Source organism: Perna viridis, chromosome 7 (assembly GCF_037379345.1).
Source record: "Perna viridis isolate PV_CMFRI_1.1 ecotype Kerala chromosome 7, ASM3737934v1, whole genome shotgun sequence".
NCBI classification, from domain to species: domain Eukaryota; kingdom Metazoa; phylum Mollusca; class Bivalvia; order Mytilida; family Mytilidae; genus Perna; species Perna viridis.
This window is the reverse complement of record NC_142451.1, coordinates 43,372,540-43,398,760: the sequence shown is the minus strand read 5'-3', so window position 1 is coordinate 43,398,760 and position 26,221 is coordinate 43,372,540. Positions and strand designations below refer to the sequence as shown.

Here is a 26,221-nt window from a genome sequence, read left to right as displayed (position 1 = left end):
AATTTTGAAGGATTTTTTTTGGTGAAAAGTTTAGAAGATCTGCTATGGAAAGAATGAAAGGATGATGATGTAGAGTTTTCTTGTGAAAAAATTGTATGGTCAATCATGAATTTTTTAAGTTCTTGCACAATGAACTAGTGTTCTCCCCCAACCCATATTGTTTTTTGATGCAGGACAGTCATTTTCTTAATTTAATTAAATTTAAGAAGCATTTTTTCATTGATGCTGTGTATACAATTAATTTTAAAATTTGGGGAAAAGAACTTAAAGACTTTCTTAAAAATTAGAAAATGAACCTTTGAAAGAGTTATGTTAATGTAATGTTTGATGGTCCAGAGTTTTCTTATATTGAAATTGTAATTTTTGAATCTTGCACATTGATGTTATCCTCAGTTCATATAGCTCTTTGCTCTTTGTACAAGTAATGTTAGAATTTAATGGACTTTCTAAAAAAATTATAAGATCTACCTTGGAGAGAGGTCGATGATCAAGAATTTTCATTAAAAAATATATATAGTAAGCAATGAAATTTTTAATCTCTTGTGCCTTAATGTACTGAAGTAGTGTTCTCTTCGGGTGCTACATTGATGTTCTGAACTAGTGTTCTGCTTTGGTCCTACCTTGATGTACTGAGGTAGTGTTCTCCTCAGGTCCTACCTTGATGTACTGAAGTAGTGTTCTCCTCGGGTCCTACCTTGATGTACTGAGGTAGTGTTCTCCTTTGGTCCCTACTGATGTAGTGTTCTCCTTGGGCCCTGCCTTGATGTACTGAAGTAGTGTTCTCTTCGGGTCCTAACTTGATGTACTGAAGTAGTGTTCTCCTCAGGTCCGACCTTGATGTACTGAAGTAGTGTTCTACTCGGGTCATATTGCTCTTTGCAATCATTTCAGCACAGTACTCTAATTATTCAGTAATAAGTAATTAGGGCCCCACCATGAAAAGTCGCAATTGCCCTATAGTGAGAGCATCCATGGTTTTTATAAAACGATCTAAACCATACTGTTTTCAGACTGGAAGTTTTGTTTAAGCTATGCAGGCATTTGATTTACACAAATTCAAAATGTACTAATATTAACAAATAAATTTTAAGACCATGCCTGAATTTAACATTAGGTTGCTGTTTCATCAAAGATTCAGTTCAAGTAGACTTCACTGTATTGTAAAGGGAGCAGCTATTTGGATGGTTCAAAAACCGAGCTGCATGAAACATTTTTTAGCTAGGATGAAGCAAGGTGTGGAAATGTTTTCGGTAAAACACATGATCATATTATTTAATAACATAAGTGTCTTGGCAAAGTGATCATTTCGGTTGCGTAGTGGTTTTTGGGACACTGTCAGCCCGAAATAACACAATATCATATGATTCCTTAGGATGAAATGAGAAAATTCCTAGAGTGAAAATTTCTGAAAAAAAATATTTGGCAGTACTCACTTCTCTCTGTTTACATAATGTTTGTAGGTTATATTTCATAATCTGTTTATGACAAAGCATCATAGACCCTTTAACGTCACAAATTTGGCACCGGTACTATTTGTTTTCATAGAAAACTGTGGGAAAATTTTCCATGAAAAGATGTTTAAACACTAGTGGTTCCTATATCTCTTTGGTTTAATACATTTGTTGCAACTTAATTAGTTCTACCTTCATCTGAAAATTACATTACAATTGTGAAAACTTCTAATAAGAGTTTATTTCAAACGATTATTTTTTAATGGCCCATCATGAATTCATACAAAATTTACAAAATGTGCTTGTAAACATAGTTAGGTTTAACTTAGAGAATATTTAGGAAATCTATATTAAAAACATAGACACGAACTACAAAAGAAATTTGACTTCTGACATTGTAGTAAGTAGATAATCAGATTTCTCCAATTAAGATGGTTAATTATAAATTTATGAAATTTTTAAGCCCTTTCCGTTTACTAGTGCTGAGAAATGGTTCAGTTTGCTGAAATTAGAGAAGACTGTCTCTGCATAAAGAGCAGCAGTGAGCAAGGACTTGTAAATGAGATTTATGGTTGGTCCTTTAGTGAGCAAAGACTTATAATTGAGAAAATAATGGTTGGTCCTTTAAAAACTAAGAACTAGTATTTGAGGAAGTTATAGTTGATCCTTTATTGAGTGAGGACTTGTGATTGAGGGTCTTATGGTTGGTCCTTTAGTGAGTGAGTACTTGTGATTGAGGGTCTTATGGTTGGTCCTTTAGTGAGTGAGTACTTGTGATTGAGGGTCTTATGGTTGGTCCTTTAGTGAGTGAGTACTTGTGATTGAGGGTCTTATGGTTGGTCCTTTAGAGAGCATGAACTTGTAATTGAGGAAGTAATGGTTGGTCCTTTAGTGAGCAAGGACTTATAAATGAGAGCCTAATGGTCAGTCTTTTAGTGAGCAAGGACTTATAAATGAGAGCCTAATGGTTGGTCTTTTAGTGAGCAAGGATTTGTAATTGAGGGGAGTTATAGTTGATCCTTTAATGAGCAACCACTTGTTATTGAGGGAGTTATGGTTGGCCTTTAGTGAGCAAGGACTTGTAAATGAGAGAGTTATGGTTGGTCCTTTAGTGAGTAAGAACTTGTTATTGAGGGAGTTGTGGTTGGTCCTTTAGTGAGTAAATTCTTGTCATTGAGTGAGTATTTGGTAAGTCAATGGAAAAAAATATTCATTTAGTACTGTACTTGTAATTAATTAGGTGATGATTTGAACTATGTGAGTAAAGACCTCTCATTTTGTGGAAGAATTTGCCCAAAACCCAATGATATTCTCCTGATATTTTACCATGCATATTTGTAATTGTCATTTTTTAATTCATACAAAAATAAATGGGGCATTGTCTTATGGGTGTATACCTCTTTCATGTCAATGAATAAGATTTAATTAAATGAGCTTAATTAATCAGAAAAACAACGTAACTTGGGTGTAAGATTGTAGTAGAAGATATTTGAGGTAATGCCAGTGCTGTATTTAGATGCTGACATAATTCTGGCACAGTGCTCTGGCAGTGATACCAAAAATAATCTTAAAGGTGTCCATTAATGGTTTCTGTGTCAGTGGGTAAAAATTAATCAGATTAAAAATTTTTTAGAGGTTGCTTTTTTTTTTTAAGATTATGAATTTGATGAGTGAAGCAGGTAGAATATCAATTACCATATTGTACCTGTAATCATTAGTGTACCGGTAGAATCTGACTCATTCCTTAAAGTTATAAGCTGATTTCAAAACAACGGGAACAAAATAAGGGTAACCCTGCTCCCCATGATAGTATTAACAGTCGTCAGACATGAAGTTCATCTTTCAGTCTGAAATTGAATCCCACAATATGACAAACCTATGTAAAGCTTTTGTTAAAATATCAAGTACCTATGGTTACTGAATAGTAGTTGCAGAAAAAACTGTAACGAAAAAGCTGTGGATGAACGAATGGATGGACAGATACCATAATCACAATATATACCTCACACAAAGTTTAAAAATAACATTTTATCAAACAGTATATGGTTCTAACATTAGCTGCCAATGTTCCTTAGTCCAATAAGAGTTTTATGTTCAGTATGTAGCTACACAGCTTTTTGCAAGTCCAGCCAAAACATTGTAGCAAAAAGTAGACAATCCTTCTGTATCTAATTCTCGTTTTATCTGGCTATTTTCTGGCTCTCACTATAAACCTTTTCTTGCTGGCTTCATTGCCAAATATAAAATGCCTGCATCTGTTCCATTTTTCCATCAAATTTCAGATATCTCTTACTGTTTTCAAGATTTTAAGGGGTCAAAGGAGCCACACCCCAATATCGATATTTTTATTATTGGTCTGATTAAAAAATGTTTTATTATTGGATTAAGAAAATCCCCACCTGTGTTTTCCAATCAGATTACAGATGTCGTTAATGATTGTTGAGTAATAAGAGGTCAAAGGGATCCCCACCCCAGAACAGTAACTTTTTAATTTTGGCCTGATTATGATCATTTTTATATGAATTTCCAATTTTCTGCAATATAGCATGCAAACCAGTTGTTGTGACCATAATAAATTGTAAGTCAAAAACTACTACTGTTACCACTCATGCTCCAACCGTTCAGGGTTCAACCACTGTTGTCGTATCATGCGGTGCTCCACAAAGCTTTTTATTTAACTTTTGTTGGCCTGATGGAATTAAATGAAAATTGCACATTGATTTGCCTATAATATGAAGTTAAGAGATTATAAGACAAAAAAATCAATGGTACTATAATATATTGCTTAATTATGGATTTGATTGTTGGGGTTGTCCAATCCATATTTCTACACATTTTGTTTTTATTAGACTTTTACATTGTCAGCTTGGAATACTCTCTTTTTTTGTCAGGTTTCTAATTAAGTTGATAAATGAAACCACAAAGGTCACAAGTTTTTGTTCCCTGTGACCTTTCAAAGTATGTTTTTCTGTAACCACCTAAATACTATATACTGTTGAAATAATCTTCCCTGCAATGGTTTCATTTTACTCCTAATTTTCAACACATGACTTATGATAGGGAATTAAAACCTTTGTAGGAATTTGATATTTAGATATATCTCTGCTCATTATATTATAATACCTATGAAACATTTGTTACTATCTGTCTAATTAGAATAATTGTTTCCATATTTAAGATACAGATTTAATGGGCCATCTTGAAAATAGCAGTTATGAGTGTTTTAGGAGTATTGAGTTTCAAATTAACAACTGGTGAAATATTTAGAATTTTCTGAATAAAAAAAGTTATGTTATGCATACAATACTGTTCAACTCCTGAACTCAACACTTTCTTCTTTGAAATTCTATACCACATTGAGAAAAAACTAACAATGTAAATACATGTATTTCTATTCTGTTTATTTCTGTACTTTAAGATAGTTTACTATGTACAAAAATGTTCAAGTTCAGGATGTCACAAAAATTTTATAAAGACAATAAAAAAGTAGAGATTTCTGTAAACATATTGATTTTCACAATGTACTGACTTTCACTATTTTCATAGCGGACATTAAGCCACGAAAGATAGTACCCTTGTAAATGGTTTTTCACACTATATAATGCTAAAAAATATTGAAACCACAATATTTTGTTTACTTGACAACATTCGTGATCATTTATATGTTTGCTGTATGTATTGTATGCAGAAAAGGTTGCTGTTTTTATATATTCAAGAGATCGTAACTATTCCACTAAATGTTTAGGCTCATGAATATCAGGAGCCATCACCGCAGTAAATAATGATGAAGAGATTTTAACAGAAAAAATTACATTGTGAAAAAATGCTTATATTTACTGCTCAATGTTACCCATATATTTTTCTTGACACTAATAAACTGTCTACTGTAATATAAACAATATTGGAGTCATGACATTAAAACAGAAGCCTGCTCTTTTGGCACGCTTAGGAGCTTTGTTGTCAGTCAACACTTGAGAAAGTCAAGAGGTTGGCTTGTCTGAAACATGGGGTAATCTGTTTAGTGTGGAATTCTGTGTATGGTTATCAAATTGATAATACAGTAATCTTGTACAGTAACACAGTAAATATTAATGGGTTACAGATGATTTGTTAGAATTTTCATTGAAAACTGTAAAAAAGCAAATTTGAGTTGTGATATTCTGAACTGAATAAATTGTGAAAATTTTGGTGAAGGACATAGTATAATTTAAAGTTCTATGACATATTTCATGCAGTTCAGGATGAAATCGTTTAATCTTAGTACTAGTTTGACACACTAAGCCAAATATTTAATGTGCAGAAGCAATAGCCTTCAAGTAAGAATTTCCTCCCACAGGGAAAAATTATTTAAGCCAACCAATTGACCCTCTGTCTTTGATATGCAAAGTGCTTTACCAATTTTAAAGTCGTTGAGCCCACAACCTCCAGCACTTGAGTCGAATACATTACCACAAACTATGTAGGCATTTTTAAGAATCTGTGTTATTGCCCTTAGTTTACCCTATGAATAATTATGTCTCTGACTTGAATCAGTATTAGTTGGTGATACCATCCCTATCATATTCCATTAATACATGACTCGTCTGGGTCCATCATATTGCTTGATTTATTTTTCATTTAAGTCACCCTTGTTTTATTTGGTAATGAAAAATAATGTTTTAGGAAACAGTCAGTTCCTTTCATCAAATATTGATAGTTTTAAGTATCTTATGTTTATATACTTCACCACAAACATCCTTTTTTTTCCAGTGATAATGACCAGTCCATGTTTTAGAATATATCACCAACAGGTTTGCTCTTTGTCCATTCAATGTTTTTTTTTAAGAGATGATAATCCAAGATAAAATGATAGACACATGGATGTAATAATGTCATAGCAGGCATTCTACTACTGACACTCTTTCTGCAGATGTTTATCAAAAAAACATAAATAAGAAAGCTTAAATACCAATCAGTTTTAATCACTTTAGCATACAACAGCTTCTAGTGAACTTGGTATAGGTTATGGACTCCAAACTGAAGTCCAAAGTTGAGATTATCCTTATGACCTTCATTTCTGAAGTTTGAGTGGATTTGAGGAAGAAAAAGTTATTATAAGGATGCTCTGACTTTCAGACATCTTATCAAAAAAATTTACTTTGTTTTTGAATTGATATTAAGTAACATAGGTCTTGTAGACTAAACTTCTTGTGGTGACAATTTTTTTTTTTTTCATGGTGTCTTTTTTTGGCTATTTTCATGGTAGTAAAATGTAAAGAGTATTTCCTTGAAGAAAGACATGACACAATTTAGACAATAGTCTTAAATTTTGCAGAAGAAAATTGATTGGAAATACCCTATGGTTTAGGTGGTAAAAAGATTTCCTATTCTTCAGTACCCTCTTAAATCACTACATGTACATGTTGATTTTTATTTATGCAGATGTACAGATATATCTAGTAACTTGCACCTTAAGTGTTACTTGTTTAAGACTCAAAAGACTTGAATTCATACAGAGCAAAAAGATTTCCTTGATTAATTGTAAACCAATTTACTTTTTTGGTAAATTTTTCAAACTGTATTGGTACTTAAACTGAAAATTGCAATATTTTCAAGTTGCCATTAGTTATACACTATCTTGCCATTAGTTATACACTATCTTGCCATTAGTTACACACCATCTTGCCATTAGTTACACACCATCTTGCCGTTAGTTATACACTATTGAAGTACAAATAAAGTATTTATAAAAATTAGTTTTTAACAGTATTGACGATCAGGTTCAGACCTGCTTGATATAATAATATGCTTGGTATATGCTTCTGCCAGATTTTGACGAAGACCCATGCTAAAATAAAAAGAAATGTGAACAATTTTGTATGTTGTTATCTGATGTAACTTATGTAAATGTTTGTTTTTGTTTGTTGAAGTGTGCATGTGTTCTGTGCATTGCTTTCATTTGATCTGAGACATCCTTTTATAGGTGACATAGGTCAGACATTTATTTAACATTTTTGGATAAGCAGTTTATGAAGTGTAAATTGAAATTTACGATTTGTTTTTGTATTTGAAGTTTCTAAGGTTTTTGAAGTCAGTAGCTTTAACTTGACTATGTAAAGTGTTTGAGAAAGAGTATTATGTATGGAACCAAGATTCTGTTTTGTCTCAGAATTAAGTCTTTAGTCTGCATGGGTTAGGATAACTTTGATAGGGCCAGTGAAAATAAGCAATAACATGAAAACATGTAAGAATTAAATCTGTTTTTCACTGAAGATTTGTATTGTTTATTAAAATGTTTGATGATTGGTGCTTAGTTTACACTGTTGTTATAATCTGACATTGAATTTAATTATTAGTGGATTGTCTTGGACGGAGACAGGATGTGGGGGATAAGTTCTGGAAATAATTTGTGATGGGGACACGCCTTGAAGTGGTGAAATCATTGCAAGTAAAATGGGTTTTATGGTAATCACTGGTAATATGTTTTTGATCAACTAAAATAATTTTCCTTGTTAGAAAAATGAATCAACCAAATAAAGATTTTAGGATGAAAGGATTTTTGTTTTTTTCTTTAAATCTTTGCTACAGCCTTTGCATGGTTCAATTTTTTATGTCAAGTATCAACTCAATATTATGAAATCTACTGATTGGACTACATACCTCAAGTTGTGCTTTTTCAGAACTTAAATGCATGCTTTTGTAGCAATATGTATTTTGTGCTCCATCAATTAAAAGTTATTTGCCTTTATTAGACAATTTGATGTAGTTTGAATCTTTCATTAAAGAAACAAATAGGTATGGCTCAAGTGCATTCAGGTTTGGTTTCTTTCATCTATTTTACTAAGAATTAATCTGCAGTTTCAGAATGCTATAAAGACTGGTATACTAGGTTTAGGTGGGATGGGTATGAAGACGGCTCTTTTTAAAACCACATTTTTTTAAATTCTAAGGGTTTTAAGTAAAACAAAAATAATTCAAATCACAAACTGTACATCATACTATCAGGGATCTGCATTATTTATTGATCTTCTTGTGGTTATTTCAAATATCTAATTGAATCATGCTCTGCTATCAAGAAGTTCAGGGTAGATAGTTCCTTTTATACAGACACCCTTAAATGTGTAAGTCACATGTACTATATTCCCACTCAACAAGTGGGTGATATATTTGAATCACTTTGCCTGTCCAATTTTTTATCACAATTATTTCGACTCCCCTTGGAAGGATTGATTTCCAATCTGGTTTGTAGCTTCATGTAGGTTAGTCATATGTTACAAGCAATTTTGGTTGCATTCTGATATCAATTTCCTGTACGAGTTGGGTACTACAACACATGCAACTTCATTTTTTATGTGGAACTGCTTTTACTTTCTTTTGTTCCAGATAAAAAAATGTGTCTCCAAATAATGTTAGCTCATAAATGCTCATGTTTTGCAATAAATTGAAAGGCCCTGGGTAGATAACTCATTAGAGATTCATGCTATTCCTCCACGATACATCAAAATTTGGGATTGGTTTTAATTCTATTTTAATTTGATAAATCATACTGTCAATATAGTAAACCCTGTGTGGATGTTGGAAAAGTTGCTGTGGTACATTTAAATTGGTTTCATGCAGAAGCATTGTATAAATTTTATGTAGACCCAACAAGTTCATATATTTTGCACACCCAAAATAGTAGGTAAAAAATTATGACTTTAAAAAAACTAGAAAAAAATGGGAACAATGCTCATTAACTTGATACCCCCACTCCCCTATTTAATAACATGCAACTTTTGACCTCCATGTTGATTTTGATAAAAATTTAGAATAGAAGTCTGTGAAAATTTCGTTAAAATTTATTCACTGGTGTAGAAGGAGTAATGGATAAGAGTTGAGTCCCCTCTGTATTCACATATTCATAAAGGACAAATCCATGTTTTGCTATGTAGACCCTCAATTTGATTTGAATCAAAATCCAAAATAGAGGTACCCAATGGTTATGTATAATAAAGATTCTGTGAAAGTTTCATTAAGTTCTATTCAGTGGTGTAGGAAGGGTACAGATAAGATATGCCCCCCTGCCCTGTGTACCAGAAGGCAGGATGGAAGGATGTATAGACAGACAACCCTATTACTACATATCTCCACTTAAATGGGGAGGGGTATAATAATTTAAAATACAATTGTATAAAAAAATTTATGACAATGACTAAACATTTGAAATCAGGAAGAGAAACCTGGGAATGAAGCTCACAAAATTATCAGTACTATATGCTATTGTTTAGATTTTAATAGCGCTGTTTAACATATGAAAGAAAACTTGAGTTTTTCTCATACATTTGAGATAAGGCAGTACATTAAAATCAGTCATTACATTAAATTTCCCTATTGTAACTGATCATTAAATACAATTGACAAGCTCTATGAATCTTATAAAATTTTACAGTTTTAAAGCAGCCAAATCTTTACACAAAATGGGGCCTAATTCAATGGCTTTCCAAACATACCCATTTTAGCATTTAGTTTTATGGAGTGTTAAACATAAAATAAAAAAAGAAGTAGAGATTTTAATGGGATTGAGATTTAAAACATAGATGTGTTCTTTGGTTTGGCATTTTGAAGTTTTTTTTAAAGCTATCAAGTGTCCATCATTTTATCCATAATCCTCAGATGGTGATCAAGGTCACATGACACCTTTTGTGTTTGTTCAACAGATATAAGGTGTTTGTTGGAGCAGCACTATACTATGAAAGAATGTTGTTTGAGCATGTGACAAAAATCAGAATAAAAAATTGTAGTCATAAGTCAATGGCTTTAAATGAGGTGTTAATGAGATCAATATAATGCATTCTATCAATTCAATATTTTGACTATAGATGAAGTAGCAGGAAAACAATTGAACTACTCCTACAGAAGATTAAGCAGCAGTTTAATCAGTTTTGTTAAACTCATAACTTAAGCTTATTTTCAGAAAAACAAGATATATAAGATCTAGTACCCGGTAGTTGATAATTGAAAGAAGTATGAAACATAGCACAGTGATCACACTGTTAATCAAATAAAATCTGAATCAGATATGGAATGAACAATGGGAGAAAATGCATCGGCTTTCTTTTTTTAAAGATAGTACTTGTTAGAAATGTGACTTACCAACTTAAATTGCTATAGGAATTACCTATAGTAGATTCTCTGCAGATGAGAGATTATAATATTAAAATACCTGATGTTGGTGGTCCATCACTGGAACTTCATTACTATTTCTGAACAGTACACAAAAATATAGTCCAAATGTAATTCATTTTATATCATTCAGTATATCTTCTACCAGTAAACATGTTTCTTCCATTTATTCAGCTTAATAATATTCTATTATTTCTGCAAATGGAATTAAGATCTAGTCTTCATACCAACTGGAGATTTGAGGGACTCCTTTTTGGCCTTGAAAGATATTTTGTCATAAATTTGTATTTTGGGAATTCAGTTCTTGCAGTAATGTGTCAAGAAGTGTATAATGTGTGAACAATATTCCATTTAATACACTTATCAGTTAAATACTTCATCCTAGCATTAATGTTTTACCATTAATAAACAGGCAGTGAAGAGCAGTGATTTTAATCAAGTAAAATTGGTGGGAAAGTTCAAATTGATATAAGTGTCTTATTTTTGAAAATCTTTTGTTCATCAAGGAAATTATCTTCTTAACTGATATTGGTTTTATAAATATGCAGTTAGTTCTTGCAGTATTGTGTCAAGGAGTGTAAAATGTGTTACGGATGTTCCATTTAACGAACTTATCAGTCAAAATATTCATCATAGCCATCATTAATATTTTACCATTAATATACAAGAAGTGAAGAGCAGTGATTTTAACAAAGTAAAATTGGTGGGAAAATTCAAATTGATAAAAGTGTCTAGTTTTTGAAAATTTTCTGTTCGTCAAGGAAATTATGTTCATAAGCTGAAATTGTTTTTTCTAGTATTATTACAGTGTAAGATAAATACTCTGTTAATATAGTTTTTGAATGTAGATGCACGTTAACTTTTGGACAGGTTTAAAAATTAGGGATTAAGGTGAAATGGAACAAAATTTTGTAAATGTGTGTGGGGTTGGATTGACATTTACTTCATACATATTAAAAAAAAAACAGTTCTTAATAATATGTAAAATGCAAATGTATGATCACAATTTTGTTTACATCATGTAATCCTTGAAATTTTGTTCATACTACAATCATCACTAAAAACAAAAATAATAAAAAATAAAAAAACCTCCAGTGCTGTGATTTTTATAACTGCTGCTAACTAATATATTAAGTATAAAGAAATCACTCTGTCAATCTGACTAATGTTTTGTACATTAAAACTGTGCAAGGGTAGACTTCTTCATGTGAACTGAACATCAAGTAAAGGTCTTTATAGTCGTAGGCAGTTGCTAATGAAGAGGGGTAAATATATTGAAATATTTTTTGTGTCAAGAAAATTGAATGAAACTCTAAACAATGGTTTGGTAATTTATGTGAAACGAAGTTAATATTGTTGAAGGTTTAATGTGCAATTTAAATGTATTATTTGTTCAAGAGTTGAGCAAGGGGTATAATTACTTTCAAAAAACTTTTTATGTTGCACATTATATGAAATTAAGTCAGATGTTCAAACAAAAAATTGAATTTAAAAAAGTGTATGCTGTCATAATAGATGCAAGTGCACCACATGTATATTATCTATACTGCTTAATTATAGGTTTTGCTAAACACAGGTTGTTCATATTTAAAACTTTTTGGACATTAATTGAATCAAATTTCTTTGTTAAATGCCAAAAATTTCACAATAAAATTCCTATAGCTACATCTTTAATGCAGGAAAGTGTTTGATTTTGTTATACAAAGCTGGCTAGGTTTTATTTCAATTAATGATGTGCCAAGGCAAGAAATGTAGAGAAATCATGTTCAAATTCCTTTACCATGACTTGTAGCTGCTAAAGAAACCTACAGATTTCGTCAGTTATCAAGCGATTTTGTGATAATTTGATAGCTGTGTTACAAAAACAGCTGCATTTTCAAATCAAAACAATACAAGTTGCATTTGGCTATTTTATCAGTAATGACCTTGTAAAAAGCATTGTGGTGGAAGATATCTGTTGCTAGAAAAATGTTTGTTTGTTGTAAAGTTAAGTGTACTTTGTAGTTTAATCTTTTGTGTGTAACTAACTGATATTTTAAGCTATTTTTTTCTTACTACATGCCCAAGGTTAACAACCTCAAGGTTGAGACATAGGATGGGCAAATTAAGGGTATGTTGTATAAAAAAATAGAACATCACTTAATTTTTTTTTCCATTTGTTTATTCAGAGAAATTTATAAAAATTGAATTACCTCCCCTATCAAACAGCGATGTCTAAATTGGCAAATTCAGAGCGATGAGTAACTCGCTATTCTTGTGATTTTGTAATCATCAAGTTGGCATTTTGAAGAGTTTATAGCAAAATGATTCAGTGCCAAAATTGTTGTTAATTCACTTTTGTGTAAAGTTGTATGTATTCAAATATGTTAACCATGTGCAATTTCTAAGCTGTTTAAGGGGGATGGGGGGTTGTTTACCTTGATGAAATGTCGAGATAAACATGTTTAGTATTGTTATGAAAAATTGAGTGTGACAGGAATATGGCAGTTTGTTTTTCCTACAATGCAATGTCATTGTGGTTATTGTTTACAATGTTATGTAACTGACGCGTGACTGACACACTTTCAGAATCACAGGAGGGTGAATGAATTCTGTAGAATCTGAATGGTTTACTCATGCTGTGTTTGTCTGGTTAAGTCTATCTGTTTAGATTCTTAGTACAAATAAAAGCAAACCTTTTTTCTACTAGACATTGTTTGATTGTTTTATGAATTTCAAATTGGTCCTCTAAATGAACTTAATAATTTTTTGTTCTCTCAAAAAGTGGTTTAAAATTTTTGGATATCTGCCAACTCAATTATAAAACTGTTAGGTAAATAGCTATATTATAACATTTAAAAATAATTTGAAATGCAGTAATTACAGCATTCAATCAACAAAGCCTACTCAGTAGTATTTGACTAGCAAAGCTCAATTCACTTTTACACATGAAAATGTCACTGTAAACATTATTCTTGATGGCATGCCTTGATATAAATTGACAAGGCAAAAATGTTTGAAATCTTTTGAGTACTGTTTCATGTGAATGTGACCTTCCTTCTCAAATAGCGTATGACACGTCTACAAAATCCACTTTGTTTCGATTGTTCTGTGGAACAGCTACATTTTTCTGGGTACTGGTACCTGTTTCAGTCAGAACACAATTTCAAATTAAAGTGTAACATTTTTATCAATAGCATAGTTGGACTAATGAAGTCTACAAAGTCTTCAATATCCTGCACTAATGAAATATTGACAAACCTTAAAACTTTAATACCTATGAATAAAGTTGTCAAATTTTGGCTTTCATTGGAGGGAGTTGTTAATATGATGCATTACGAAATTGATTTGTCAGTTTGTTAATGTATGTGTCATATTTTTCAGACACTGTATGGGACTGGTACCAACCAAGAGAAGTTTATCACTGGCTGATACAGTGAATGCTACATCATTTTGTCGGTAAGCTGGCAGAATTTCCTGGTCAAACTATTTGATTGCTGTATGCAATGGGAGATAACTCCGTATGAAAAATAAGTGCAGCTGTTTCTATGTAACACAAAAATATATTTGAGAGAAAAGGCTTTTAATTATAATAAAGGTTTTCTTCATATCAAGAATTATTAAAGTTTTTGGATAGATTAGTAAGTCACTGTTTTAGTACATGTACATGAAACATTTAGCCTGAAAAATTTGAAGAATTGTTTATCATTATTTTGTTTTACATCAAAATTATTGTTTAAGACGACGTTTACCTGTTATTATGGTGAGAAACCACATGTCAGAGAATATGAAGGCAGCCACAACATTTGTAGAACAAGGACGTAACCTTTAAATACTGTGTTAGATCCTATAATTTACTTGGAGAAAGCAGCCATTAGTAATTCAAGTTACATAGTAGGGCACAATATATAAATGGTGGTGCTATAAAGATTTCCTTTCTTTTTATACCCCCCACACACACACTTGCAAAGTGGGGGTATATAGTGATAGTTTTAAATCTAGGTATCAAAGTAATAGTTTTTTATGGTTCTAAGGATTGCTGATTTTTATACCCCCACATTGCAAGTGAGCATTTTATAGTGATGGGGGTGTCTTTCCTTCTGTCCTTTCTTTAGTTACATAGGGGGGATCAAACTTTAATCCCTGACCCCCCCTTTCACAGAATCTTTATTACATATTCCCTTTGTGCACCTCTATTTAAAGTTTTAATCCATGTCAATATGGAGGTCAAAAGGGGCATGTTATCAAATGGGGGATCGGGGGGGGGGGGGTGTCAAGTTAATGAGTATTGCTCAGTTTTTTTCATTGTTCTTGGGTTACAAATGACTGTATTAATCTTCAATAAGCTTTAATTAGAACAGAATTTTATAGTTATAGACTAAATCTTAAGGTAGGCAAAATTGTGAAGTTTGAAATTCTTGTATACAAATTTTTAAAAATGTGCAAGAAGCTTTTTGTATTAATTTTGTTACATGTAATACATGTACATCGTATAGAAATATAGAAATTGGTGAAAGGTATAATTTTGACTATATTTTTGTGTAACTAAAAGAAAATTTGAATCAGCTAAAATTAAGATGCAGATTTCAATATATATCATATTTCTTAGGAATTCTTTGTTCACGATTCATGTAGTATTGTCTTCCTTTTTGTATAATTTTAGTACATTGATGCAGAGATTATTTTTTGAATTATAATTTTTGCTCTTAAAAAATATTCATTTACGAAAATTTTTACTTACTTAGTATTGCATTATTTTTGCTGTAAATCAATCTAGAATTTCCTTAACACTATGAAGATGTAAGAGTTGGTCCTGAAGTTGTCACAGATCCTGCCTTCCTAGTAACAAGGTAAATATAGATTTTAACAGATAAACAATATTAACAATTTAGTAGGAGACTCAGAAGAAATATTTGTTTACCTTATATAGTGCTATTTAGCCCTAACAAATTTGAAAACTGTGAAAGTACTTTTGCACATATTTTGTTCCCTACTGAAGAGAAAAAAATAATTTTTATTATTCAAAGTCTTGATTTCAACAATCTACATACTATACTCAACTTAGAGAATTGCATTGTTGACCACAAATAAAACAAGATCTTGCATGCTACATCTGGCTAAGAAAACATTCACTCGACCATTTCTGTCAAATTAAGCGAGGACCTTGAAAGGGGAGACATAGTACAAGTCATCATGCATAAGCAATATGCCAAGTATGTAAGTGCACCTTCCAATAGAAAAAAGTAATCAAGGGAACAGAAGTCAAAAGAATATAGTCTAAGGATAAAGATTAGAATGGGAAAATGGACATGCACAACATAGAACATAAAAATAACCAAAATAACATGTACCGGTACTAAGAAGCTGGGAAATCTATTACAAAAATTTCCATTTTGTATCACCTTAAAAAGTTAAAAGTCATACATTGAAACAGAAGTAGATAATTGAAGAACCCGGAAAGAGATGGCAAAATACTTGTCATCATGCTAAAACAATAGAACTTGTATCTAACCATTCCCTCTGAGAAAAGTGGAGAAATCTGTTACAGAACAGATTGACATTGCAATATAGGCTCGTTCTTCTCATCTGTATATTTTTCAGAAATATGGAGGATTTCATCACATGGACAGATACTTCAGCTATTAGAAAACAAGTGCTTGAATATAATGAACTGGTTTGTATATATTGTTGTTGTTTTATGTCTCAGGAAATTAGAATTTGAAATTGTCTTCTTTTGGACCTTAATTTAAGTGTGTGCTTAGATGCAAATATTGCTTCTACAGTTAGCAGATTAAAGTCTTTTCTGTGTGTCGTGGACACCAAGGTGAACTTGCATCACTTGGTCTTATTTGAGTCTTAATGAATGCCACTATCCGTTTACAGTTTACTACCAGTTTGTGTAACTTTATCCAGGTTTGAAAAAAAAATCTGTGCACTAACAGTTAGAGAAAAATATGTAGGTGCAAGGCAGCATTTGAGTCTTAAATTTTGTATTTTGCCAATTAAGAATTATATTAAACTTAGCTATGAACAATTGTTGGTATTTCTGTGCAGCACAGTTGCATAATTCACAATATAAAAAATATTTGGTGAATTTCTGAAGTTACATTCTTCCTGATTGATACTGCATTATAGAGTCTAGATACATGCCTGTTGTGGTTTTCTTTGTACCATTGAAATCCACACAAAAAAGCTCTGCTGTTTGTATAGTTAATTAAGTGTGACTTGATGTTTGAAACATAACATGTTGCTATATCTGCTATTCTTCTAGTAATTTTGAGTACCAGTATATGGACAAACTCTTGTGTTATTTTCTATTTGCAGAGGGACGATTTTGATCTGATGAACTAGTTGTAGTATAAAGCTTAGAAAAATAAAGAATTTTATGCCCTAGAGAGTAGAAAATTCTACAGAGAAAGGATAGTATTGAAATACCTCACCAAGGCAATAACAAATACATGGTCTCTGGTGCATTGTTTTATTGCTATCAATGTTTCATATGCCCGATCATAATTGAGAGGCTATAGGCAGTCATAAGATTGCTAGGGACATTTGATCATGTCATTGTGTATCTGTATTATAAACCAGTTGTCAACTTTCTTAATTAATGAGTGATTGAAGGTTTGTGATTGTTACATTATTCATGTGATTTTGGGAGTAGTGAGTGATATTTTTGTGTAGTGATGTGCGGTCATGACTTGTGAAAGTGTTGATAGATTTTAAATCCAGTTACATGTAATTGAGACTTGTTAAAGTTGTGCTTGAATATAAGATTGTGACTTGTGAAATATGATTGACTTTGACATATATTTAGTCAAAGATCCATTTAAGTCTGTCAAATGCTTCTATGAAACTGACAATTGTATAAATGAGAAATTGTGAAAAAGTAAACTCTTTTAACTTCAAGTGTTTTTATTTTTTTTTGTTTTATTTTTATACCCTGCCTCATGAAGTGGCAAGGTTTTATGTGATATCCTCCAAAAAATTGTGTGTCTGTCTGTTAGTCTATTCCCTGACAGTTGAAAAATATGTTCAAACCCTACAAAGGGAGATAATCCAAAAAAATAAGATTTTTTACATGATAAAAGACTCAATGGACTGTGATACAGTTTTACAGGCAGGTTAACCATCATATTTAGTTGAGCATGAAGGAGGAGACTGAAAATTGTTTTCAAAAGGACAAATCTAGCATATTCGTCCTACATGTTTGAAGTTCAACTAAATGGAAAAAGGGAGAGGTGTTTTCTTTGTGAGCTCTCTTGGTAGTTAATAAATTTCTGTTTTACTTCACCCAAATGTGAGGTAAAATAAAACTGACATAAGTTCTCTGTTGTCATATGAACATACCTGTTAACCCTCTCACATTAGGGGAGAATCCTTTAAATTCAATGGAAATTAGAATCTCCCACATAGTAATGTAAGATTTGTGGGAAGTTCCTGGTTTAAATTACTAAACTTACTGTAAAAAATACTAAATAATTAAATTTTTACACCCAAAGTTTGCTTTGACATTAAAATTTCCAACATAGGACAGTAGCAATTGAGGAGAATAACCCCACAGGTTAACAGGCATGATTACATGTATGTTTCTTCATTCAAAAGACTGACAATTGTTTATTGAGATCCAATTATTAGATACTCATAACGGCAAAATCAGTTCAACAACACTAAACTCTTTATTAAAACTGTAATAAAAAATAACAAATTAACAAACTGAAACACAAAAATTAACAATAAAATAAACATTTTATAAATTTAAGAAGTTAACATTATACATTAACAACAAAGTTTTAACAGTTTACATAATTATGAAATATAACAATATATGTAAAAAAAAACTACAAAGTGCTAGATTTTCATCCAGTTTAGTTCAAATTTTTGGGTGGCGGGCAAATTTTACTTTTTATTTTTTTATTTTTAGTGAAAAATGCTGCCAGTTTTAAAGAAATTAACCTAAATTGGGCAAAAAATCAAATTGTGGCTGGGTGAAATATATTTTGGCTTTAATTGGCTTAGTGTCACAATCATGTTAGACTATCATACCTGAACTACAACTGAAGTAAAATTTGTCATCATCCTTTTTAAACAAAAAACTGCTATGCATATCTCAAAATGCCTAAAACAATAGTTTACATTAATTACATTCTGTTGCATGGTTTGTTAGGTATATTTCTGTTCTGATCGTTCCACATGTTTCTTAGTATGTTAACCTGTTATTGTTGCTGTCCTAAACCTTGCCTTTGTTCATGTATCTGTTGTCTTGAATCTTGCTTTTGTCCATGAGCCTGTTGTCCTGAATCTTGCTTTTGTCCATATGTCTGTTGTTTTGAATCTTGCCTTAGTCCATGTCCTGATTCTTGCTTTTGTCCGTGTGACTGTCCCATACACTGTCCTACAAATTGTCCCAGTTTTTGACCTTGTCCTGTGTCATGCTTTTTTCCATAATTCTGTCTATATCGTCTTCTTCCAGTTTCTATTTCTCTCTTTGTTCTCAGTATCATTGAACTGAAATTTTTCAATACTGCATTTTACAGAATCCTCAAGATTAACACATTTTCCGGGGGTTGATATATAACCAACATTTAATATAAAAAAAATCAATAAAGTAGCTGTAACACAAGCAAAATATTTTCACATCACTCTCACTTAAATTAAGCAAAATATTTTGAAACAAGATTTCACATGAAATTTATGTGAATTTCGCCTTCACTTGAATTTCATTTTACATTCATGTGAAGCTTGATTCACATGAGTTTCACATGAATAGTATTTGCCATTATATTGCCATTGCTTATTTATTCTGGATTTGGATTCTGACAAATGAAAATATTCATACCCTCTTAAACAGTTTAGTGGGAGATTCTCCACCAATGACGCTGTCTCATGTGGAAGATTTTTACATAAAGTTTATTGCTGATATGAAAATTCAATTATTTAGTATATTCGCAGAATCTATAGTAATTTTATAAAAAAAAACTCCCATAAATATAATTATATTTAAGGAGGCAGAACTAGGAAAAGTCCACGTTACTTTGATGCCTACACAAGATTGATGTGAAATGGTGAATACAAACATTCCAATAATTTGTATGTGTTGTGTCCCTTACCCTAGGTCTACCTCCTTAAGGGAAGTATATTTTTATAGTTTTGCAGATATGATAACTACCCACAATACAAAATTCAACGAAATCAAGGAGCTGGTAAAATAGACACAGACCATTAATTTACTGGGTTCAATTATACTGAAAAATGACCCTGATAGAGCTTACTTGAGTTGAGAAAGTTCCTTCACAAGACCTTTTATAATTCTGGTACCATCCTCTAGTGCAGGTTTTCTGGAATGTATTAATAATTGATACAACCAACAAGTTGTTAATGTACTCTGTAAATTAATATTAGAATTATATGTTATTACTATAATTTTTTCTTTTGTTCATCTGAGCTGAAACCACAAAAAATGTATTTAAAAATGCTACCTAACAAGTTAATTGTCACATATCAGAGTTGATAAATATTAATGTTTTTCGAAAAAGATATATGATGAAAGAGTACCAATAACCTTCCAATTCTAGACAAAAATTTTGAAATTTGAATAGAAGCAATGCTTTGTGACATTATTTTGACAAGTGAATGTTGTAATAGCTTTAATACAGGAGAAAGATGACAGATTTTAATCAATACTACCTTTCTATTCTAACAGGCAAGGAAAGGTCCCAGTCAATATCACAAAGCTGGGAGTCAGAAATGTCCTCCATTTCTGTCAACACATCTACCAAAATATGAAAATATCCTTACATGTAACATATGGTGTGGCATTCTTCTATTTTCATTGGTCATCAACGCCACATGATTCAAACATATTGAGTGTACCTAAAGTAATGTTTCTATTAATACATAAATATGTATACTATGTTTCTATTTTAATATATATTGATTCTATGTTTCTAAAAATAGATATGAATACAAACTGTTCTGGGAAACTTAGGTGGCCAGGAACTTGAAATTTAGTACAGTTTAACAATGTAAAAAAAAAAAAACAGAAACAAAACTGCCTGATGCAAAGGCAACCAATTTCCCTGCCAAAATTTCGATTTGGATGAAACTTGGTTTTTTGAAAGAGTTTGGCATACTGAGTCCAAAGTTTGAGAATTGAAGATGAATTGAAAGTCCATGTTTACCATGGCAAAATAGTTCCCTGCCAAAATTTCAAACTGCTCTGATTTAAATGAAACTTGGTTTTTAGGAAGACTTTGCCTAGTCTTAATTTTGAGGTTTTAAGAAGATTCAAAATTGATGTTGCCATTACAACCCATTTTCCTGGCAAAATTTCAAAATGTTGTCAATGAATGAAATTTGGTTTCAAAAGTAAAAACAACATACAAAGTCAAATTTTGAATACAAAAAATGCAATATCATTTCAAAAATGCACTTTTTACGTATGTAAAATATATATTACAGACTTTTTCTTGTTCAATACATTAAATATGGGCCTGTCGAATATATTGAAGGGTCAATATGTGAGGTATTGACTGTTAAAAGTCCATAATTGATAAATATTTATAGATCCCTGCACTAGATTCATTTTTTATGAAAGGACTCTGTTGACCGACTTGTAATAAATAATGATTAGACCAAGAGATAAAAATGTATATGTTTAAGGTAACACTGGATGAAAAAATAGGATAAGTAGGTAGGTAGGTAAGTAGAATTATTATTATTTTTTTTTTCAATTATTTTATTTATACACTTAAGGGAGGATTTCTTGACCTTAATATTTTACTGGCATTAAATAAAAAATATTAATATAATGCAATAGCACATAAGCATACAGGACTTGAGCAGGGAAACTTCCCTGCAATAGACCGACAGAGCATGCAGCTTCCCAGCTCGAGCTACATACTCTATCGTGCTACTGCACAATGCTAGGTTAGGCAGAAAAAAAGGGTAGATAGCGTAACCATAAACAGACATTTTTTTATCAGACAAGGTCAGTATGTAATTTGTAAACCTCTCCTGACTATATTGACTGAGGACAAAGTCCAAAGTTAATATAATCTAATGGGTCTATTTAGAACATGCTGAATGAGTGTAAATCCTTTATTCATGAATTAAATATATACCAGTACACATGTTCATCTGTAATTGAATTTCCAATCACAGTATTCACTTTACCCATGACAAATAAAAAAAAATAACTAGTATTGTGTGGTTAAAAGTTACAGATTAAGAACTGCAGTTAACAAGATTGCAAATTATAATGAAAGAATTTTGACCCTTTTGAACATATAGGACAGCCGTTTAGATCAGAGGAAATTTCAATACCCACAAATATTATTGCTGTTAAAAAACAGGATTACCACTCTGCCATTTAAAGGAAGGGTCCTTATTCTCTGCTATCATTGAAGTTTCTGGATCATTATTTACAGGCAGTACAACTTCAGATTGAAAATCAGGAACTCTCTGAGATGTTTCCACTTTATGATTATATATAGCGTCTGTCGGGCAATCCACTTTTTCTGCATATGAAACTTAAAAGAAGATATACAATTTTACAGCTATCACAGCAAATAATATAGTTTACTTCAGGGAATATACTTGATCTTTCAACTACCCAGTGATGAAGGTGGTCAAATGGATAATTGACAAAGAATTATGCTTTCTATTATTACAATGATTTAAACACATATGGACTAAAAGAATGAAATAATCTGTTCAATTGTAAGATATTTAAACAAAATATACTAATTGTAACTTTTTTGGATCCAACAATGATGGAGATAATCAACCTTTATCCTTTTTTTTTTGCATATTAATTAAGTTTCACAAGCAACTTTCATTTTTTTGTCTTATTTTAGTTTACTTACTGTTCCCTCCATTTCCAACATTAACTAGATCCATAACTTGGTCTTGAGCACATTTAGGATACTCAGCATGATCTTCAGGAAAACATTGTGTAGCATCATCTAAACCATAACCATCCTCTTTTGTCAATTCATTATGGTTGACCTCAGGTTCCAAACCTTCTACCTTCTCAAGGGATACAATTATTTCATGTCCTTTTTCTTCAAATAGTTGACTCTCTCCACTAGTTGGTTGTAAGTCACTCTGAGGGGCAATATCTTTTCTGATCTTGTCATCATTCATTTTCTTCTCAAGTGGCTGAGTAGCATTAGAAGCTACCTCTGACAAGACACCATTAGTTATACATTCTACAACACCAGCAGCCCAAACCTTTTTATAAGCCTTTTTCACATTAGTGTCTAAATTTGACAAGGCAGAGTCTGAGGTCTTAATGGGAGCAGATTTTTCATCAACATTTATAAATTCTTTACTTTGCTCAAGTGGTAAAATTTGTTCAGCCACAGAATCTTTAACTTGATATTCTGCATCTGATACCTGGCTAGAAATGTCTACAGGTGAGTAAGAAATGGAAACATCTTCAACATCCTGGTTGCCATTCTCTTGATTTTCAGCACAATCACAATTACCATGATTAGAATTATTCACATTATGATTGTCTTTAACATTCTCAATTGCACCAGCACTTACAGGTTTGTCAACTGTAGATATTATCCTTGTTTTTTCATCCTTTCTGTCAAGCAAATAGTCTTGAGCAGTGGCATGACTAGTGTCATCTGTACACACAGCATTTTCATTTGCTACTTTTCCTTGAGTTTCATCCTTATTTCTAACATTCTGCAATGTAACTGAAGTAGATTTGTCTACAATCTGATTCTCATCTTTCTGTTTAGCTGGCACATCAGCATCTTTTTTGTGTCCTCTAAAAAAAAAGAAATATTGGACAAATATTCAAAAAATAATTCAGTCAAGTTTTAAAACTTTTAATTCATATATGAAATCTTGTTTCATATTTCTTTTCTGAAATCATTTTACATTAAATGTGATATTTTGAAATATATTGTGTAACAATACCTGTAACTACTGGTACCATAATAAATAAATTTCAAGTCAAATAGAACTGGTAATATGTTTCAAATCTTTTTGCCAACTTATAACATTTTTTCATTACTGATACTGGTAGATACTTTTGATACTTAATCTAAGAGTATTTTTTCTCTTTCACAACCTGAAATAATTCTCTCCTCAAATTAAAATGAAAGCATGAGACATTGCTATACAAATAGAGCAAATATTCCCTGGACCTACTAATGGATAATAAAATGAAATATGTACAAACATCACAAATTCTAAATGTGATAAGATGCTTTATCTTTGATGGTTTACAGAACTTACAATTTGTCAAAGCCCTTAGATAGCTTTTGTTTCTTCCTAAAACTTGGAACTATTTTGCATGTTTGATCTGTTTCAGCACTGAAAAAATATATAATTACTTGCCATTTATGATTATATTCAAACTTCCATACTCAGTCCTTGTGAAACTGTAAAAATATCAGTATATGTTATTCATTATTGTTGGAAAAGTTGCTATGGTAACCAACTAAAACAGGAGCCTTGAATAAATATCAATGCAAGATGTTGGGGAAAATTAAAAATTTCTGAAAAATTTCCTTGAAATCTTGAAATATTACCTACATGTACAGCCTTTGTTAAGGGAAAATCCAGTCTCATTACCCTTTGCACTTAATACATATAGATACAAAAACACATCATAAAAGGCTGTAATGTTTTCCATGCAAATGCATGCAGGTGCGGATCCAGGATTTTAGATTAGGGGGATGCACAGTTAAAATTTTTCCAAGGATAGCAAGGCGAAAAAATATTTTGAGGTTAAATTTTTTAAATATTTTTCTAGAATGGGTGCAATGTAGTTATCTTTTGTGGTAAAATATGCAAGAATTTAAAGTTTCAACCTTAACCCACCTAAATCTACCCCAGACAACCCATGCTTTGCAAATTTTAGGGGGAGGCACACACCCACCACATCTCCGTCTGAATCCGCTCCCTGGCATGAGAATTAGCAAAATGTTGAAAGGTTAAAGCGAAAAAACAATAGTTCAAAGGAAAATGCTGCCCATAATTTTGAATGCAAGAGATATGGCACTATTATGTCAAATTCTTCATGAAGATCATACGTTTAACAAATATGACAAATATAAAGGGGTAAATTCACTAACACTAGTTTCTGGCCTCCTATTTTGCCAAAGTTTCAACTTACTTTTTGAAATTTACTATTTGCCTATTTTAAAGCTAAAATACTATTAGGATACTAATATACAGAAATACATGCTGTTGTGTGATAATTTTTTCATAAGGAGGGCACAAAACTCTACATCTACAGTTTTCGAAGAATTTTCACAAAAATGTGAGGATTATGGGTAGTTTTTTAATCCAAAAATAGAGAACGCAAACTATGAACAAAATCTTTTGTCAGGAGTTGTAATGGTACAGAAAGGCTATATTTGTAGAAATATCAGAGAGTTCGATAAATGCGCTCTATATTTTCTACATAAAAATGTCTCATGAAATAAGCTATTTTAATACAATTCGGCTAGATTTTCAAATTTTGCATTATTTACCTCAACAATTTTAGTGCAACACATGCATTAACAGCAATGAAACTTTGTTTTTCACGAAAGTAACGTATTCAACTAGTAAATTATGCAATTTTCAAATTTATTTGAAATACTTTAGTTCTTGGGGCTGATTTTGATATTTTCTGAACATACTTTTTTGTTTAACTTGAAAGAATTGTACATGGAAAAAATCTTGACAAAAACTTACTTTAAAGGTACGTCTATTTCACTTTGATCATCTTTATTCTGAGTTGAGCTAGGAGCTGCAAGTTAAGTAGAAATCTCATGGTAATTCATCTTGAATTGCCATTTACCAATCCAAGCAAATATTCATGTAATCTGTCACAGGTCATGTATCAGTTGAAGATCAGTCATAGAAGAAAATTTGATGATTACATAAAGTAATAACATTTTTATGTGATTTATTTCAATGAAAAATTTGATAAACTTGGCCACCTGGGTTACCAATCCATCAGTGATCACCATTTTAATTAGCTGAACCATGTATCCTACATGTATAAAGGAGGACTGCAGACAGTCTGTGCAATTTAATTTAAAATATAAAGAACAGATCTAGAATATAAAAAAGGGGGGTCCAAGGTATAACATTTCCTCCTCATTGAATTGCCACTGACCTACATGTACTACATTGTCTGGGCAAGGTTTAGAAGGTTACAATAATTATCTAAAAACCTGCATTTTGTTCAAGAAATTATAGAAAATATACATGTACCAATACTTTTGGCTAAGCCAACATGCAAAACTGAGAACTTTCCCTAGACTTTCCTTCACTAGACTGAAAACTAGAATACTTGTGTCCTGAGACTTATGAATCCCTGGCTTTAAATATTCATGACCTATTTTTTTACATATTATTTGACCAAAAGAAACATGTACCTTTAATATTTTCCTTCCTTTTCCTTTCTTTCTTCATGCTGTGCCTGTGGCTATTGTAATATTCTTTTTTTCTAAATCAGTAAATGTTTGTAAATAAGGACTTTCGATAGAGTGTGAATACTTCGATGTACTTTTTCACTGAAAGTGAATGTTTGGACCAAAGTAAACTTTAAAGAAGCTTTTTTCGTAAATGAACTTCGCAGATCTTCACTGCTGGTGCAAACAAATATGACCGGAAACTCAAATACTAAATTTAGC

The 26,221-nt window shown here is 31.5% G+C and overlaps 2 protein-coding genes across 2 annotated transcripts in view; one reads left to right on the top strand and one right to left on the bottom strand.

The window, feature by feature from the left end:
- Window positions 1–17,477, top strand: part of LOC148612822 (U3 small nucleolar ribonucleoprotein IMP3-like) — a 31,463-nt gene extending 13,986 nt beyond the window's left edge. The window contains exons 3-7 of the mRNA XM_088594573.1: window positions 13,956–14,030; window positions 14,313–14,392; window positions 15,370–15,421; window positions 16,173–16,245; window positions 16,896–17,477. Of these exons, the coding sequence (XP_088450699.1) occupies window positions 13,956–14,030; window positions 14,313–14,392; window positions 15,370–15,421; window positions 16,173–16,245; window positions 16,896–16,922 (307 nt within the window). The 3' untranslated portion in view covers window positions 16,923–17,477. The remainder of the gene's footprint in view (window positions 1–13,955; window positions 14,031–14,312; window positions 14,393–15,369; window positions 15,422–16,172; window positions 16,246–16,895) is intronic.
- Window positions 17,478–18,228: 751 nt separating this feature from the next.
- LOC148612821 (uncharacterized) lies at window positions 18,229–26,221 on the bottom strand. Its single transcript, XM_088594562.1, has 8 exons — window positions 25,964–26,221; window positions 25,275–25,329; window positions 23,826–23,903; window positions 22,436–23,352; window positions 21,929–22,099; window positions 20,256–20,340; window positions 19,841–19,906; window positions 18,229–19,076 (listed from the first exon to the last, which is right to left on the bottom strand). The coding sequence occupies exons 1-8, from the start codon at window positions 25,998–26,000 to the stop codon at window positions 18,785–18,787; spliced, it is 1,701 nt and encodes a 566-aa protein (XP_088450688.1). The 5' UTR covers window positions 26,001–26,221; the 3' UTR covers window positions 18,229–18,784.